An 18,470-nucleotide genomic window follows, 5' to 3' on the forward strand; every position below is an offset into this window, starting at 1 on the left:
AGTGTAGGTGTTCAATGTTTGTGCTTTTTCTGTCTCTCCCCCTCTTTTTTTCTATCCCCCCATAACCCTTTCCTGTTAGCCGCTTTCTACTAATAAATGAGACATGTTGAATGATCACAATAGGTGTATGTCATACTCGAATGTGATACATTAAAGTGATCCTCTAACTTAAATACATGTAGGCTCTAATAAACCACAATTGTTCTCTTGTACTAAAATATGTTGTAACACATAAAATGTTAAATCAATGGAAATATTTTATAATAATTAGTACATATTTTGACCGTTAGTTGGCGCCATGGTTTGCAGGCTCGCAGTGATGACGTAATTGGGATCTTTCCAAATGTGTAGCGTGTTCAACAATTGCTTATTGCTGCCTAAACTCGCGAAGTAAAATGCCACAGTGTGCTGCTTTTGGATGCAATTTCCAGTCTAATGGAAACAAGGGGAGTGAAGTGAGTGGTCAAGGTGAAATTATTATTTTTAGTGAGTAAATGTGCATAAGTGGAAGCTTCTCCCCCTTTTTGGTCCCTGTATGCAAGGCCGGCCCAGCCTATACGCAGACTATGCAGCTGCTTAGGGCCCCTGACGACTAGGGGGCCCCAATCTTGCAACCTCATTTTATACGTTGTTAATAGAGCATCATGAATATTGTGGCGTGCATTGCCATTTTATCTATGCAGACATCCATTTTCCTTGTCATTACAATCTGGCAACCTGGGGAGTGACGTTGAACCTGCTTTGCGATGATTGGTGCTCAAACTTGCTTGGAAAATAGATGCACGAATATGTCGAACAGAATTTATCCTTCTGGAGCAGGGAAATGAAAAGAAAAATCAGAGAAGAAACAACAGTATCAATGTAATAGAGCATGTTTTTGATGTTGTTGTTGTTGTGCAAGACACTCCGACTTGAACGCTGTTGTCAGTTGAGCTTGTCATTATGTCGTATTGGTAATTGCCATTAGCCACAGGGCGAAGGCCCGGAGCGAATCAAGTAAAGCCGAACAAGTTGTCACCTGGCGGCAACAGCAAATGTACGGCTTCCGCTGACTGTAGTAAAACGATATGTTGCCGTAATATGCATTTAGACTGGAGAGCATAGATATAGTCATTTAATTTATATCGGACATTATTATCAAGTTATATGCCAATTAGAAAAAGGTTTGGGCGCCATCTACTGTAAGTACTGACAATCATTTAGGGTGGGAAGTTTGAAGTATGCAGTGCAACAAAATCTGATTAATATCCAAAATATGGACATATGGGTTGGATTGCATGTATGGGTTTCACAGTACACTGTGACGAAATGATGGGCCAAAAATATGAGTCCCTTGGAATCATTTTGCTTAGGGCCCCCAAATTGCCTGGGCCGGCCCTGCCTGTATGCACGTATCCTACCCACCACGCGTTACAACTGGCGCCCGAACATTTTTCCTGGATCCTCAGTCAAGTAAGGGATCCGTCTATTTTCTGGATCCGACGGTCCCACCGCGTCTGCAATATTGGTTTCGGATCTGTCCATTTTTTTGATTTATCAGTCCCACAGCGGCTTTTCGGATCAGTCTATTTTGTGGAATCGACTGCCTGATCGCGGCTTCAACATTGCCATGGGATCGGTCTAATTCCTTTTATCTTCGAGTGAGTAAAAAACGCGTCTTTTTTGTTGACTATTCTTCATGGGAGTTTTCCCCAAATCATACTAAATAATTAAAGCACTATGGCACGCGACAGTGACTGACGTGGACCTTACAACAATGTTGGAGTTCGTCAGGAAACGCGTGTTTTCGTACTGCTGAGCTCCCGAATGAAGAGTGGTCAAGGTGGAAATATTATTTTTTGTGAATAAATGTGCATAAGTGGAAGCTTCTCCCCTTTTTGGTACTTTTAAACACATATCCTAGCTACCACACGTTACAATGTACAAGGCATGCATTACACAAGGTGTGCTCTTTGGCCTGTACTGTATGTAAAGCACACGACAGCTCTGGATGCTAACAATCTACATAATTATATTGGGATAAGTTTGAAAACGCAATATGCTTACCTTGAATGTCTGCTAATAAAACCGGAGTTCCCAACTGCATACACTCTCGCTCCCAACCGGAGTTCCTAACAGCATATGCTCTCTCGCTCTGTTGTCATTGAGACCTTTGCCCAACTTTTGTCTTATCAGGTATTTGCTGCACGGATTTTCCCTGAAACTCGTCTTGTGAACGACCGACAGTGCTGTCCTGCTCCTCACTTCTCAGATCTGGTTCAAATAGGAAGGGTACAAATCAAGTCAGAAACCTTGGCGTAATTATTGACTCAGACCTAAAATTTGATAGCCATTTAAAGTCCGTCACTAAATCCGCTTATTACCACCTAAAAAATATAACCAGAATTAAGGGGCTTCTGACTCAACAAGACATGGAAAAACTTATGCATGCATTCATTTTCAGCAGATTGGACTATTGCAACGGTATATTTACAGGTCTTGATAAAAAATCAGTCAGGAAGTTGCAGCTGGTACAGAATGCTGCAGCCAGAGTCCTCACAAATACAAGGAAGCTGGACCACATTACACCAGTTTTGAAATCGCTACACTGGCTTCCAGTAAGTCAAAGGATAGACTATAAAATACTACTGCTCGTCTACAAAACACTTAATGGCCTTGGACCAAAATACATGCTTGACTTGTTAGAGTCCTATGAGACATCTAGACCCCTAATGTCGTCTGGAACCTGTCTTCTGCATGTTCCAAGAACAAGAACCAAGCAGGGTGAGGCAGCATTTAGTTATTATGCTCCCCACCTCTGGAACAAGTTACCCGAACGTCTGAAGTATGCTCAAACTGTTAGCTCTTTTAAATCAGGGCTAAAAACGCTTTTGTTTAGCACTGCATATCTATAACTGTCTATATATTTCAATCTACCTGCTTTCTATTCCTCTTGTTTTTATCTCCATTGCTGATTTCAATTATTATTATTAGTAGTAGTTTTTGTTTTATTTTTATTTTATTTATTTATTTATATTCTGTGATTAAATGCGATCTTTTGTCTTCGTTTCTACGTTGTGTTGATTTAAATGTGATTTTTATGATCTTCATGTGATGTAAAGCACTTTGAATTGCCTTGTGTTGAATTGTGCTATATAAATAAATTTGCGTTGCCTTGCCTTGCCTACAACCGACGACATGTTGGGAAAGCTAATGAGTGACACGCTGGAATTTTGGTAACGGGCCCGGTGACGTCACGCACTGTGACGTAACAAGAATGGTGACCTATCACTTAAAATAATTTTACAAACTTTATTAAAACAAATACATTAAGAGGGGTTTTAATATCAAATTATTATAACTCATTTATCTTTTAAGAATTACTTGTCTTAAAAATAAAGGATCCCTTCAAAACTATTCAGACAAATCGGACACTCAGATTTACATTCTCCGTGTCAAGCAGCTGAACAGGACAGGTTAAAAAAAAAAAAAAAAAAACACCTTTTTAAACTGGATTTTAATTCATATTTCTTTTTCTCTGTTGTTTTGTTCTGCACTCGTCGTTTGCTGCTTTTCTGTTTCAACTTTAAAGCGTCTTTGAGCATCGGTAAAAGCGCTCTATAGATAAAATCTATTACAGTATGACTATTAGATGTCATTATTGCACATTTTCCCTAAACAGCGCCGTCTGGTGGAGCATAACTTTACCTGCCTCATGCTGATGATCCCTCAAGGTCTATCAATAATTACCACCGCAGGCTTCCCTCAAGGACTTTAAACACTATCGAAGTGGAAAGAAGCTGTTGCACAATCAACCGCTCAGAGGGAAAAGTGCTGTCGTCTGGTGAAGAGGCACAGCTGGCAGAGAAGGCCCCTTTCTACTCCCATTCCGCCACTCGTTACCCCAGGACTTTCAGTTTGAACCGAAAACGCACAATGGCGGCTAAAGGCAGAGTTGTTTCAGTCGTTTGCAGCGACCTCTGCGACTCTTCCGAATCCGAGTCGGAACACGTTAGGACACCTGCCAGCGGGCCGTCTTACGGGCCTCTCAACTACACGCAGGTCATTCACAGCGGCCACTTTATGGTGTCCTCACCCCACAGCGACGCATTGCCAGGCGGCTTGAGAGGCGGAAGGTGTCCGCGGTACGACTTCGATACGGTAAATCGGACCTGGTGCCAGACGTACCGTTATGGGCCGCTCAGCTCTGGCAGCCTGAGCATCGACCCTACTCTCACGCGCCTTTTTGAGTGCATGACCCTGGCCTACAGGTAAGTTTCAAACATCTTTGTCACACGAACTTTCCTTCAAAGGACCATTATGTCTGGCGGTAGACGTCCAAAACATTTGACTGGGAGCGAACCTTAATTCTCCGCTCCCAGTCAATATAGATTGGAATGACACAAAAGTCTTAAATCCAAAAATTTGAATTTCATTCATTCAAATGTCTAAAATTCTCCCTGAAAATCTCCCAAATGGTCCTAAAGCAACACTTAGTAACCTTTTAACCTTTATAAAATGTTTTCATTACATTTGTGATATGTTGACTGACAACTAGTTGAATGACACCTATTTTACCGTATTGGCCCGAATATAAGACGGTGTTTTTGCATTAAAATAAGACTGAAAAAGAGGGGGTCGTCTTATATTTGCGGTCTAGACATTATACCCATTCACGACGCTAGATGGCGTCAGATATCATTGAAGTGATGTTCTGTCATGGCAGATCTCAGCTACTCTCCCTATTCACGACGCTAGATGGCGCCAGATATCATTGAAGCGATGTTCTGTCATGACAGATCTCAGCTGCTTTATTGCAATCTTTTTCCTTAGTCAGATTTGTTTCAAGACTACAGTTAGACTTCACTTTGATGGTTAATGCAGTAATTGCAATTTTGTTGTTTTATCACAATAGATTGGTTCATTTATGTTTCAAAAACCAGAAGCCATTCATTTACGAATGTGATTGCACTTTAGTTTACATATTTAAATGTTCAGATATTAAGATTTGAATGAGGCAAAATAACATGTTTTTTCTCTCAAATATATTGTTACAATCATTTGTACTGTAATTATTTTCTGTATAAAATTTAATTTGGTGTCCAGAAGTCGATGCGAACGCTTTTGCGCAAATTCTGGCAGAGCAACAAAAGAGACGAAAAGTTTTGTTTGAAGAGGGGGAAACAAGGGATGCTATCAGGATACTCAAGTATAAATATTGGCCTGGCTTTCACTCACTGGCGTGACGCCTGGGGTGCAGGAGATAGCCACACAAAGCCACACGGTTGCTAACCATCATATGTTAATGTTTAGCCACAACTGGTGCGCTGGTCCTCATGGGAAACGCAGTCTTCTTTATGGCAAAACACTACCGCAATTGTCCACCGGTGTTGTAAAATCGACCACAACAGAAAAGTTACCTAGTGTTGCTTTAAATACAATTTTGATAGGTCTTAAAAATCTTAAACTAGTAAAACTTCGGGCTTATTTGTTTCACAATGTGAAAGAGCTGGGAATAAATTCATAAACTTAATTACGTAATTCGGGGCCTCTAATTTTCCTTCAAATCTTTTGTACGTTTTTTGCCGCTATGGTGTCTTAAATTTTTTTATATGGTCTTTAAAAATTCTTCAAAAAGTGTTAAATATGGCTTGTTGAACCCTACAGAGACTCTGTAATAGCATATATTTGATCTCATTTTATTTGAATTTTTATTAATACAAACAAAAAAGAACAAAAAGGATGAAAAAACTTAAATATGAAATGGGAGAATATCTTTTTATTTTATTTATTTTAGATTTTTTTTTGTTTTGTTTCTACATTCTTTAAATAAAGGCAAAAAGCGGAAAACGATAAATATTCACTTTCATATTTTGTTTTTTAATTTCAATAATGAAGAGGAAAAAAGAAAATATTCTCTTTTTGCCTATTTTTATTTTACGTTCTTATGATAAAACCAAGAGAAAAACATCAAACATTCACTCTTTTAAGTATATCATTTTAAATGTTTTTTTTTTTTTTTTTTTTTTTTTTGAAGCGGCAAACAACTTAGTTTTTCACAAAATGAAAGGAAAAAAAAAAAGTCGATGCACATGATTTACTTTCGTGGGGTCATGCAAAATGATGTGGTGGACCCGATCTGGCCCCCAGGCCGTGAGTTTGACACCTGTGCAAACACTGTTAAAACCTATTTGTTTTAGTCCTCTCATGAAAGATTGTAATCGCAACTAGGAAGGAGTGAGCAACCTTTTTTACTGAAAGAGCCATTTGGACCCATTTCCCATAGAAAAAAAATACTGCCGTGATAAACCATTGACGGCGATAGACTTCCTATCTATTTCAACACTTGAAATAGATTGGACGTCTAATAGTGATAAACTCACTCAAATTAACAGCAGAAGGATGATTGGAGTTCAGTTGGTGGTTTTATATCGTCTCTGAATTATAAAGAGGAAAACGTTTTGCTCTTGTCTCTTGCGCAACTGTTTGGAAACTTAACTATAAACTGGACTTTGATTCTAGCTGGCTAGATTTGAGTGTAGCTGAGGTAATGCAAATTTGTTGTTGTTGTTGCATCTCTTTTTGACAGTTTCTCATAAGTTTCTTGTGATAGGGATTTACGACAAGTAATAATAAGACTGGCATTACTTTCAGTTTATGGTATGCCACCCTCCTAGTTCAAGCAAATTGGACATCTAGTGATAAACACATTTTAAGAGTTTTAATTTAGTTTTTAAGAGCTATATGATTCGACTTTTAACACCGTTAATGGCACTGAAAGTGTTAACTTTGAGTAAGCGGTTTTCCACCTCCAGCCAATTGCTGTCTCTGCTGTTTTTGAAATGTTATGTACTCATCGACTCGACTTCCTAGCAACTCTTGAGTGTCTCACATTAGGAAAGGCTTTTTGCCCTGTAAGAGCAGAGGGACTCAGGAAAACTGGAATTAGCAAGATCCGGGCGGCTTTTTTGGATTTTTTTTCAAACCGTTCACTGGGGTTTTAAGTCTTTTACGGTTTGTCACTGGAAAAGGTGTAGGGATATCTCGGAGTCCTGTACTGCACTGTAAAAAATTCAATTTAGACAGTTGTGTAAACTGAATATTTTAAGTAAGCACAACTCAAATTTTGAAGTTTAAAAAGATCCATGGATCAAATTTTTTATACAATTTGTGAAATTAGTTTAACAAGTAGGTTACCACTGGTGTTGTTGTCGCAGGGCCGTGACGTCACATGGTTACACTGCCGGGCTTCCAAAGTATAACTCTAGTGACATAAACGAGTCATCTGTTCAACCCTGTCAATTTGAACCCGAGAGGAACATTAATGAGCATGACAGCACTGTCGATATTTCACAAAACAAGCAGCAAAAGCAAAATGAACAGGAAAGACGTGAGGAGACGAGACAAGAGTAGGGAGGAAAAAAAACGGTGTTCTGCCAAAATGTGCTACACCGGCGAAACATCTACAACAGGCGAATTTGACACCCGAAGTACTACCGTGCGCTTTCAGCTTCGTTTGTTTAGATTAGGGGTGCACGATTATTATCGGACCGATAATAGGAATTATGACGTCATCACAATAACTCCAATAACATTATATATTATCGGGCCTATTAATAATATTTTTGGCACGGTGTCAGATTGGGAAGTGAGCGTTTGTTTCCAGTCCTGTTTTGCCAGTAAGTTTAGTTAGTGTTCTAGAGGCTGTATTTTTCCTTCAATGAGTTATAAACCTTATAATGGCAATTAGCAAATGTTTGCATTTTACAGTGTTATGTTTACAAGTTCTTGACAGGCCTTTTGGTTATTGATAGGCTTGCTGATCTATAATTGCCAGGTTAAGAAAGTTGTTTCTCCTGTTGAACCAAATGTTTTATCTACTGACAAAGCACAATACCTGTTGAGTTTATGTTTGTTTTGGATCAGTGCTCATTGTTCAGGGGAAGTCAATGATATTGACTACTGATTGTGATTGACTCAAATTATATTTATTTGAAAAAAAAAAAAAAAATTATATGAGCGCTTTTTTGAAGTCAAAACTGCCCTCGTCTTTGTTTTGTTCATTAAAATAATGTTCATGTCATCATGAAAATTCTGGTTTGGTCAAAGGCAAATCTATGCTGAATCAACCACTAGTATTTTTGACCTACAGGTGTTCAAAAACTCAGGTAAATAAACATTGAAAAATTATATATATATTATCGGTTATCGTATCGGTATCGGCCTTGAGGAGCAGGAAGTTATCGATATCGCTGTCAGTGTCAAAAAATGAAAATCGTGCACCCCTAGTTTATATACATACAGACAGAACACACTAAAGATACCTTAAGAATATACTTAAACGTAGTAATATCAAATAAGGGTGGTTTAAATATGCTATGTGACTAATTTGGTCAAAAGATCCACAATCTGCTTTAAAGCGACCACACATGCAAAAAGTATTTTGAGGCAATTAAAAAGGTAATAAAAGACTCAATAAAAACACAAATTATAAGTACTCGCCACTTTTAACCGATAAGCGCATGTATTGCACGTCTTGCCGCGTAGAAGGAATTGCAGTAGCCCGGTAGTATTCGTCGAGTGACAGAGACAATCTACGTCATCACCCTGAGCCTCCGTTACAGGTAAAAATTTATGATGTCATAGTTGTAGACATGTGCCGATTAGCGGTTTCAATGTATACCATGGTATTAAAACTTCAAGGTTTTAAAACCGCAAAAAAATTCTGTCATACCATGCCTAAGGTATTAGCTATTTTTTACGTCCCAAAAATTCATGGAGAAATGCCTTGCTTGCAGCCGCAAGGCTCTACCATCCCCCACTAGTTGTTGCTCAGTGTGAGTCAGTCAGCTGTGCTACACAATGGCTGACTTTTTTCCCCCCATCAAAGAAAGCAAAATCGTCGGACGTTGGTAAGGTAATAATTCGGCTACAGAAAAATTACAGACGGCCACGGCTTAGAGGAAGAGGGCCAACCAACGTAAAACATGTTTGCGGAGGGTGGCTGCCAAGGAGGCAATACCTCCAATATAATTTCGCATTTATACAGGTTAGTAGACACTGTTATGAACGTTTCCCACCAGCTACGAGGGTTAACTCCAGCGTGTTTAGTGTGTCTTGCGGTGGTAAAACATGGTGTTTTTTTTCTCTGGCAACTATCTGTGTTAAAAAATAGTGTGTGTGTATAATGTAAACATGATACGAGTGATACACACGTGCTTTTTATGGAAAATTATTCAATTATTTTTGTTCTGAGGCTGTGGGTTTAGGCTTACCTAAAGGACTGCATTTGTTTTTCTTTTGAAAATTTTAGTTTTTTGTAATTTTTTTCTGTTTATTTTAACTTAACAATATATTTGTGTTCCAATTTGCTAATGTTTTGAAAAATAAAAATCCTAGTGAATGGAAAAAAGTTTTTTTAAACCCAGATATGTGAAAGTAAGACATTTTAGAGCTGTAATTGCAATACCGTGAAACCGTAATATTTTGGCTTAAGGTCATTATACCATCAGAATATCGTACCGGAATATGCCTATTTACCGGTAATACTAAAATACTGCATACTCACTTGAACGTAAAGTCATTGACGGCGATAGACGAACATTCATTCGCTGCCACTCTCCCACTTCAACTGGATTGGTTGTCTTTTAGTGACAAACTCATTTAAAGTCACAGCAGATGGATTGGACACCACACGATTGTACTTCTATCATCATTTTGGGAAGGGTGATTAGCGGTGCCTTTTTTTTTTTTTCACGGAAGCATGGGTAAAGCAACCAGTGATTGGAAACTAGATCTCAAAAAGTACATATTGTGTGGGCACGTTAATTCTTAGTACTCGACAATATTGATGACGTCACTTTAGTGCTGTGTCGGTACCGATACCAATACTAGTATCGATATCGGGGCAACGGTACATACTTGCTCACTTCCATATTCTTTATGGTTTGAAAAAGAAAGCAAAACAACAAAATTCACACCTTTTTTTCACCCCACCCTTTTAGCGGCAAGATTGTGTCCCCAAAGTGGAAGTCTTTTAAGGGACTGCGCTTACTGTGGAGGGATAAGATCCGTCTAAACAATGCAATTTGGAGAGCATGGTTCATCCAGTGTGAGTCCACTGTTCTTAAACTTTTGACACTGAATTACCATCACCTGTTCGAGGACTTGTAAAGGGCCTTTTTCTGAATACTGGGTTCAGATGTGGAAAAGAGGAAAAATCCTGTATGTGGCTTTGTCACGCCTTTGGAAGGATCTGAGGCAGATGCCCACAGAAAGCCAGAAGTAAGTGATGTATGGGTTTTTGGTTGTATTTTCACAATGTACACTCATTCATACATGCATTTACTTTGAACAGGCCATTGTATTAGAGGGAAGCTATTGGAAACGACGGATTGAAGTGGTCATCAAGGAGTATCACAAGTGGAGGATATATTATAAGAAGAGAGTAAGCATCTCTGTTTGGCTTTTTTGGTTCTGATTCAACTTCACCTGATGTCTTCTCGTGCAGCTCCAGAAAGAGAAGGAACGTATCATGTCAATGCTGCAAGAGGTATGATGAGTTTTTATAATTCCATGTTTGAATGTTTACATTTACTGCACTAGAGACCCAAATTTCATTTCACCCCTCAGTCAAAATGGATTGGATGTCTAGCACCATCAGTGGTACAAGACATGAGCATTCATGACAATTCCTCCCAGTTTAAATGAATTGGATGTCTATTGTTGTCACTGGGAGGCAATGAGATCAATACTATGAAATTTAACAACAACAACAACAAAACTTTAGAGTGCTATTGGAGGCCATAACCAAATTTGAACTGAGAGGATTGGCAGCGATTTGCCATTGTGGCAGCCAGTGAGTTAATGCATAGATTTTGTGACTAAAACAGTGGCTTGAGGGGGAAAAAAAACCCATTAAGGACACAACTTGCGTCACAGTCGAATGTGCGGGCAATTGACGCATGTTTATCGCCAGTGGTGACAATACTCCAAGCACTTCTTTACGCCTCGTCTTTATTTTGTGAGAAAAAAAGCACTCGAGCTTATCAAAAATGACCTAGATCCTCAAATGCCTGATGAAAAAAAAAAAAAAATAGAAGAAGCGGCACGTTTTACAGTGATGTTACATTCAGAAATAATGATAAGATGTCAAAGAGGAAATCGAGGAAGAAAACAGACACTCTGGAAGGTCCTCACTGACAATAGCATTTAGGCAAGGCAAGTTTATTTGTAAAGCAAAATTCAATACAAGGCAATTCAATGTGATTTAAGTCACATTAATATCAGCAAGAAATAATTATAACAAAAACTATTAAATAGGAATAAAAACACAAATACAAAAGATATACGAAAGTCATTTTAAAATTTGCAAGACACACATACAAACAAAAACAATTAAAATCGGAAATATCCATCCATCCATCCATTATCTTCCGCTTGTTCCGGGGTCGGGTCGCGGGGGCAGCAGCTTTAACAGGGAAGCCCAGACTTCCCTCTCCCCAGCCACTTCAACCAGCTCCTCCGGCGGGATCCCAAGGCGTTCCCAGGCCAGCCGAGAGACATAGTCTCTCCAGCGTGTCCTGGGTCGTCCCCGGGGCCTCCCGCCGGTGGGACATGCCCGGAACACCTCTCCAGGGAGGCGTCCGGGAGGCATCCGAACCAGATGCCCGAGCCACCTCAGCTGGCTCCTCTCTACGCGGAGGAGTAGCGGCTCGACGCCGAGTCCCTCCCGGATGACCGAGCTTCTCACCCTATCTCTAAGGGAGAGCCCGGACACCCTGCGGAGGAAACTCATTTCGGCCGCTTGTATCCGGGATCTTGTTCTTTCGGTCACGATCCAAAGCTCGTGACCATAGGTGAGGGTAGGAACGTAGATCGACTGGTAAATCGAGAGCTTTGCCTTTTGGCTCAGCTCCTTCTTCACCACTACGGACCGGTGCAGAGTCCGCATTACTGCAGACGCCGCACCGATTCGCCTGTCGATCTCCCGCTCCCTCCTACCGTCACTCGTGAACAAGACCCCAAGATACTTGAACTCCTCCACTTGGGGCAGGATCTCATCCCCGACCCGGAGAGGGCACTCCACCCTTTTCCGACTGAGGACCATGGTCTCGGATTTGGAGGTGCTGATTTCCATCCCAACCGCTTCACACTCAGCTGCGAACCGCTCCAGTGTGAGTTGGAGGTCACGGCTTGATGAAGCCAACAGCACTAAATCATCTGCAAAAAGCAGAGATTCAATGCTGAGGTCACCAAACCGGACCCCCTCAACGCTTCGGCTGCGCCTAGAAATTCTGTCCATAAAAATTATGAACAAAATCGGTGACAAAGAGCAGCCTTGGCGGAGTCCAACCCTCACTGGGAACGAATTCGACTTACTGCCGGCAACGCGGACCAAACTCTGACACCGGTCGTACAGGGACCGAACAGCCCTTACCAAGGGGCTCGGTACCCCGTACTCCCGGAGCACCCCCCACAGGACTCCCCGAGGCACACGGTCGAACGCCTTCTCCAGATCCACAAAACACATGTAGACTGATCGGGCGAACTCCCATGCACCCTCGAGGACCCTGCCGAGGGTGTAGAGCTGGTCCACTGTTCCACGGCCGGGACGAAAACCACACTGCTCCTCCTGAATCCGAGATTCGACTTCTCGGCGGACTCTCCTCTCCAGCACCCCTGAATAGACTTTACCAGGGAAGCTGAGGAGTGTGATCCCTCTATAATTGGAACACACCCTCCAGTCCCCCTTCTTAAAAAGGGGGACCACCACCCCGGTCTGCCAATCCAGAGGCACTGTCCCCGATGTCCACGCGATGTTGTAGAGACGTGTCAGCCACGACACCCCTACAGCATCCAGAGCCTTCAGGAACTCCGGGCGGATCTCATCTACCCCCGGGGCCTTGCCACCGAGGAGCTTTCCAACCGCCTCAGTGACTTCAACACCAGAGATCGAAGAGCCCACCACGGAGTCCCCAGACTCTGCTTCCTCAAAGGAAGGCGTGTCGGTGGAATTGAGGAGGGCCTCGAAGTATTCTCTCCACCGGCTCACGACGTCCCGAGTCGAGGTCAGCAGTACACCATCTTCATTATACACAGTGTTAATGGTGCACTGCTTTCCCCTCCTCAGGCGCCGGATGGTGGACCAGAATTTCCTCGAAGCCGTCCGGAAGTCGTTTTCCATGGCCTCGCCGAACTCCTCCCATGTCCGGGTTTTTGCCTCAGCGACCGCCGAAGCCGCAGTCCGCTTGGCCAGCCGGAACCTGTCATCTGCCTCCGGAGTCCCACAGGCCAAAAAGGCCCGATAGGCCTCCTTCTTCAGCTTGACGGCATCCCTTACTGCTGGTGTCCACCAGCGGGTTCGGGGATTGCCGCCACGACAGGCACCAACCACCTTACGGCCACAGCTCCGATCGGCCGCCTCAACAATGGAGGTGCGGAACATAGCCCACTCGGACTCAATGTCCCCCACCTCCCCCGGGACAAGGGAGAAGTTCTGCCGGAGGTGGATGTTGAAACTCTTTCTGACAGGGGATTCTGCCAGACGTTCCCAGCAGACCCTCACAATACGTTTGGGCCTGCCAGGTCTGGCCAGCATCTTCCCCCGCCATCGGAGCCAACACACCACCAGGTGGTGATCAGTTGACAGCTCCGCCCCTCTCTTCACCCGAGTGTCCAAAACATGCGGCCGCAAGTCCGATGACACGATTACGAAGTCGATCATCGAACTGCGGCCTAGGGTGTCCTGGTGCCAAGTGCACATATGGACACCCCTATGTTTGAACATGGTGTTCGTTATAGACAAACCGTGACGAGCACAGAAGTCCAATAACAGAACACCACTCGGGTTCTGATCGGGGGGGCCGTTCATCCCAATCACGCCCCTCCAGGTCTCACTGTCATTGCCCACGTGAGCGTTGAAGTCCCCCAGTAGAACGAGGGAGTCCCCAGAGGGGGCGCTCTCTAGCACACCCTCCAAGGACTCCAAAAAGGGTGGGTATTCTGAACTGCTGTTCGGTGCATAAGCGCAAACAACAGTTAGAACCCGTCCCCCCACCCGAAGGCGGAGGGAGGCTACCCTCTCGTCCACTGGGGTAAACCCCAACGTACAGGCGCCAAGCCGGGGGGCAATAAGTATGCCCACACCTGCCCGGCGCCTCTCACCATGGGCAACTCCAGAGTGGAAGAGAGTCCAACCCCTCTCGAGAGGATTGGTACCAGAACCCAAGCTGTGTGTGGAGGAGAGTCCGACTATATCTAGTCGGAACTTCTCCGCCTCACACACCAGCTCAGGCTCCTTCCCTGCCAGAGAGGTGACATTCCATGTCCCAAGAGTTAGCTTCAGCAGCTGGGGGTCGGACCGCCAAGGCCCCCGCCTTTGGCTGCTGCCCACACATACAAACAAAAACAATTAAAATCGGAAATAGCCAAAGTAAAATACAGTGGTACCTCTACTTAGGACATTAATTTGTTCTGGAAGTTGTCTTGTAACCTGAAAATTCCGTAAGTAGAGAGGCTGTTTTCCATGTAAATGCCCTAATCCGTTCCAAGCACATTCTAAGCACATTAAATTTTATAATCAGTGTAAAACTGGAATAAAACAACAGCCAAACACATTTGAATGATTCCAAATACAATGGTATGAAGAAATATCTGAACCTTTTGCAATTTCTCACATTTCTGCATAAAATCACAATTAAAAGTGATCTGATCTTTGTCAAAATCACACTGATGAAAAAAGCTTTTACTAAAACTACCCAAACATTTATAGGTTTTCATATTTTAAACGATGACAGAATGGGGAAAAATAAGTAAGTAAACCGTGACATTTAATATTTTGTGCCCCCCACCCCCACCCCCCCTTTGGCAGCAATAATTTCAACCAGACACGTCCTGTAGCTGCAGATCAGTCTGGCACATCGATCAGTACTAATCTTGGCCCATTCTTCCCTACAAAACTGCTGTAGTTCAGTCAGATTGCTGGTATGTCTGGCATGAATTGCTGTCTGTAGGTCATGTCACAGCATCTCAATGGGGTTCAAGTCTGGACTTTGACTTGGCCACTCCAGAACGTGTATTTTGTTCTTCTGAAACCATTCTGAAGTCGAATTACTTCTGTGTTTTGGATCATTATCTTGTTGCAGCATCCATTCTCTTTTTATCTTCAACAGTCTGATAGACGGCCTCAGGTTTTCCTGCTAAAATTTGGAATTCATTCTTCCATTCATGATTGCAAGTTGTCCAGGCCCTGAGGCGGCAAAACAGCCCCAAATCATGATGCTCCATCCACCATGCTTCACGGTGGGGATGAGGTGTTGATGTTGGTGAGCTATTCTATTTTTCCTCCACACATGACGTTGTGTGTTACTCCCAAACAATTCATTTTTGGTTGCATTAGTTCACAAAATATTTTGCCAAAACGTCTGTGGAGTGTCCAAGTGCCTTTTTGCAACATTAAACGAGCAACAATTTTTTTTTATCGACAGCAGTGGCTTCCTCCGCAGAGTCTTCCTATGAACACTATTCTTGGCCATAGTTTTACATATAGTTGATGTGTGCACAGAGACATTAGACTGTGCCAGTGATTTGTGTCAGTCTTTAGCAGACACTCTTAGGTTATTTCTTACCTCTCTGGGTATTCTGCGCTGAATTCTTGGTGTCATCTTTGGTGGACGGCCACTCATTGGGACAGAAGCAACAGTGCCAGACTCTTTCCGTTTGTGGACAACTTCTCTGTCTGTTGATTGATGAATATCCAGACATTTAGAGATGGTTTTGTATCCTTTCCCAACTTTATACAAATCAACAATCCTTGATCGCAGGTCTTCAGACAGCTCTTTTGACGAGCCATGATTCACATCAGACAATGCATCTCATCAAGACATTTCATACCAAGTGTGTGTTTTATAGTGGGCAAGGCATCTTTAAAGCACTCATCAGTGATTGGGCACACACCTGACTTACGGTAAATTTTTTGGGTAAAATTGGTTTCAATTGCTCTTTAAGTCTCCTTAGGCAGAGGGTTCACTTATTTATTTTTCCCCCTCCTGTCATTGTTTGTATGCTATCCTCATTAAAATATGAAAACCTATTCATGTAAAATATGAAAACCTATAAATGTTTGGGTGATTTTGGTTAAAGCAGACATTGTATTTTCTACTGTGTGATTTTACAAAGATCAGATCATATTTGATGGTGATTTCATGCAGAAAGGTGAGAAATTCCAAAAGGTACAGATACTTAACTAACCTAACTGTTAATACTTGTAATGAAGTAGATAATAGAACATAACGCAAAGGGCAAAACAAAATAAATCATAGACTTCAAAAATCTGTGAATATATGTTATGAATTCTATGAATAAATATATCTTAGCTTTCGAGTGAGGCGATGTCCTCTTCTTCCACGAGATCGAAAATGGCGCTGGCTTTGTGGCAGACTACAGTCTTGGCGATTGCCTTTTCTTTAATCCAGAGGCTAAGAAGTCTCGCCATCTCATCAAAAAACGCATTGTGAGACAAAAACGCTAGGCCACTTGTGCTCTTTTGGTGAAGACGCTTGCTATCACAACAACAACACCATCGCGCCTGTTCACGTCATCATACTGCGACACCCAAATTAAAACAAAAGCAACAATAGACCAAAGGAGAGCAGAATCGCATTACTGAAGCACGATGGGAAAGAAAAATTCCTACCAATAGGGCAGCAGGATCTTATGGCACTACACTTAAAAGAAGTACATGCATATTTACAGTACTGTATAGTACTTTTAGGGATGTCCCCATCTGATCACGTGATCGGAAATCGGGCTGATCGTGCAGTTTTTCAGAGGATCAGAATCGGGTGAAAAGAATAGGTTTTTAATTTAAGAAATATATTTATGTTTTTCTGCTTCATGCTTGTATAGCACCATAGCCTCTCACCCTCCCTCCTACTAAGCAGTGCGGCCAAACTCTCCAGCTTGCGTTTGGTACTTTGGAACTAACGATAATTGACAGGTTTGTGGCTTTGATCTTGCTAGAGAAGCTTGGTAGCTCTACATTCAAAGGCACAAATGTGTCAATCATCAATAAACTTGCCTAAGTGTACTGTGGCGACTCATTGTGTAAGTGACAGGCTGTTCTCAGCAGCGTGAGTGGATTTGAGTGGACTCACTCAATGAAGCCTTTAATAAACACAATTATATTTCTACGTTATTCTTGTTTAAACATAATTCACATTATGAAGGTAGGATGGTGGGAAGGTAAAATGTTTGGAACTTTTGTTCAAAAAAAAAAAAAAAAAAACAACCCTACAAAAATATGCGATCAGGACATCCCTCATACTTTTGCCTCTCGGGACCTGAAATTTAATTCTTAACAAGGGGCAATATTTTCTGGTTGATGCGTGTTATAACCTGAAAATTACATTTGTAGAGACGTTTGTAAGTAGAGGTACCACTCACTGTATTGCAGATATGAAAAATAAAGGCAGTTATAGATATACTATCGTAAACCAGGGGCGGACCGGGGGGCGGGTGGAGTGGCTGGGATTCATTGAAAGACCGGCCACTTCATGGACAGTGTTGGATGCCATCCAGCCAGCAACATAAGTACTTCTACCTGTACATTGATGAAAAACAAACACATTTGATGTTGTTTTTACTAAAAATCATATAGTAAACAATTACCCAAGCTCTTAATTAGCCTAGAGTAAAGTAATTACAAAAGTGCAGTGTTTTTAAAGCATGGAGTGATTTTTAATGCAAACAGGTCATTGATGTAATCAACTATAACAGTAGTCTATAAGAGTTAACCACTAGATGACTGTAACCTGATCAAAGTACACATCTACGACGTTAAATAAGAATTTTCTAAATATTGGTACTGTAAAAATGGGAAAGCACCAGTATGCCTGTATGCCAGTCCGCCTTTGTCGTAAACTATAATGTTTTTAGCGCTGATTTAAAGGACCTAATTGTTTGAGCACACCTCAGATCTTTAGGTAATTCGTTCCACAGTTGAGGAGCATAACAATTGAATGCTGCCTCACACTGCTTGATTCTTGTAACACAAAACAAATCAGTTCCAGATTTCCTAAAGGTTCTGGATGCTTCAGCTGGATCAAGCAAATCAAAAGAGTATTTTGGTCCAATGCCATGAAAGCGTTTTGCAGGCTCACCGGGTGCCAGTGTAGTGATTTCATGACCAATCCAATATGGTCCAATTTCCTCGTATTTGATTGTATTGATTCTGGATTAGCTGCAGTATCCTGATTGTTTTTTTGTTCAAATCTGTAAATACTCCATTGCAATAATCAGATAAAAATGAATGCATTGATAGGTACAGAAGCCCTGTACTATCCATGTTTTTAGGTGGTAAAAAGCAGATTTATTGATTAAATGTAAAGTGGCTATCAAAGTTCAGGTTTTGTACTATAACAGGTTAAAAATTATAATGAATTTTAATAGGTTTTCACAAGAAGACGTCAAAGTCATTTGAACTCGGAGGT

At 41.8% G+C, this 18,470-nt stretch overlaps 1 protein-coding gene across 5 annotated transcripts in view; it reads left to right on the forward strand.

The window, feature by feature from the left end:
* The first annotated feature begins 3,685 nt into the window (after positions 1 to 3,685).
* LOC130907060 (carbohydrate-responsive element-binding protein) overlaps positions 3,686 to 18,470 on the forward strand; it is a 28,593-nt gene continuing 13,808 nt past the window's right edge. For all 5 annotated transcript variants that reach the window (XM_057821911.1, XM_057821912.1, XM_057821913.1 and 2 more), the window contains exons 1-5: positions 3,686 to 4,250; positions 9,984 to 10,090; positions 10,181 to 10,263; positions 10,337 to 10,426; positions 10,490 to 10,531. In XM_057821911.1, the coding sequence (XP_057677894.1) occupies positions 3,916 to 4,250; positions 9,984 to 10,090; positions 10,181 to 10,263; positions 10,337 to 10,426; positions 10,490 to 10,531 (657 nt within the window). In that variant the 5' untranslated portion in view covers positions 3,686 to 3,915. The remainder of the gene's footprint in view (positions 4,251 to 9,983; positions 10,091 to 10,180; positions 10,264 to 10,336; positions 10,427 to 10,489; positions 10,532 to 18,470) is intronic.

This window comes from Corythoichthys intestinalis, chromosome 18, assembly GCF_030265065.1.
Source record: "Corythoichthys intestinalis isolate RoL2023-P3 chromosome 18, ASM3026506v1, whole genome shotgun sequence".
In the NCBI taxonomy this organism is placed as follows: Eukaryota; Metazoa; Chordata; class Actinopteri; order Syngnathiformes; family Syngnathidae; genus Corythoichthys; species Corythoichthys intestinalis.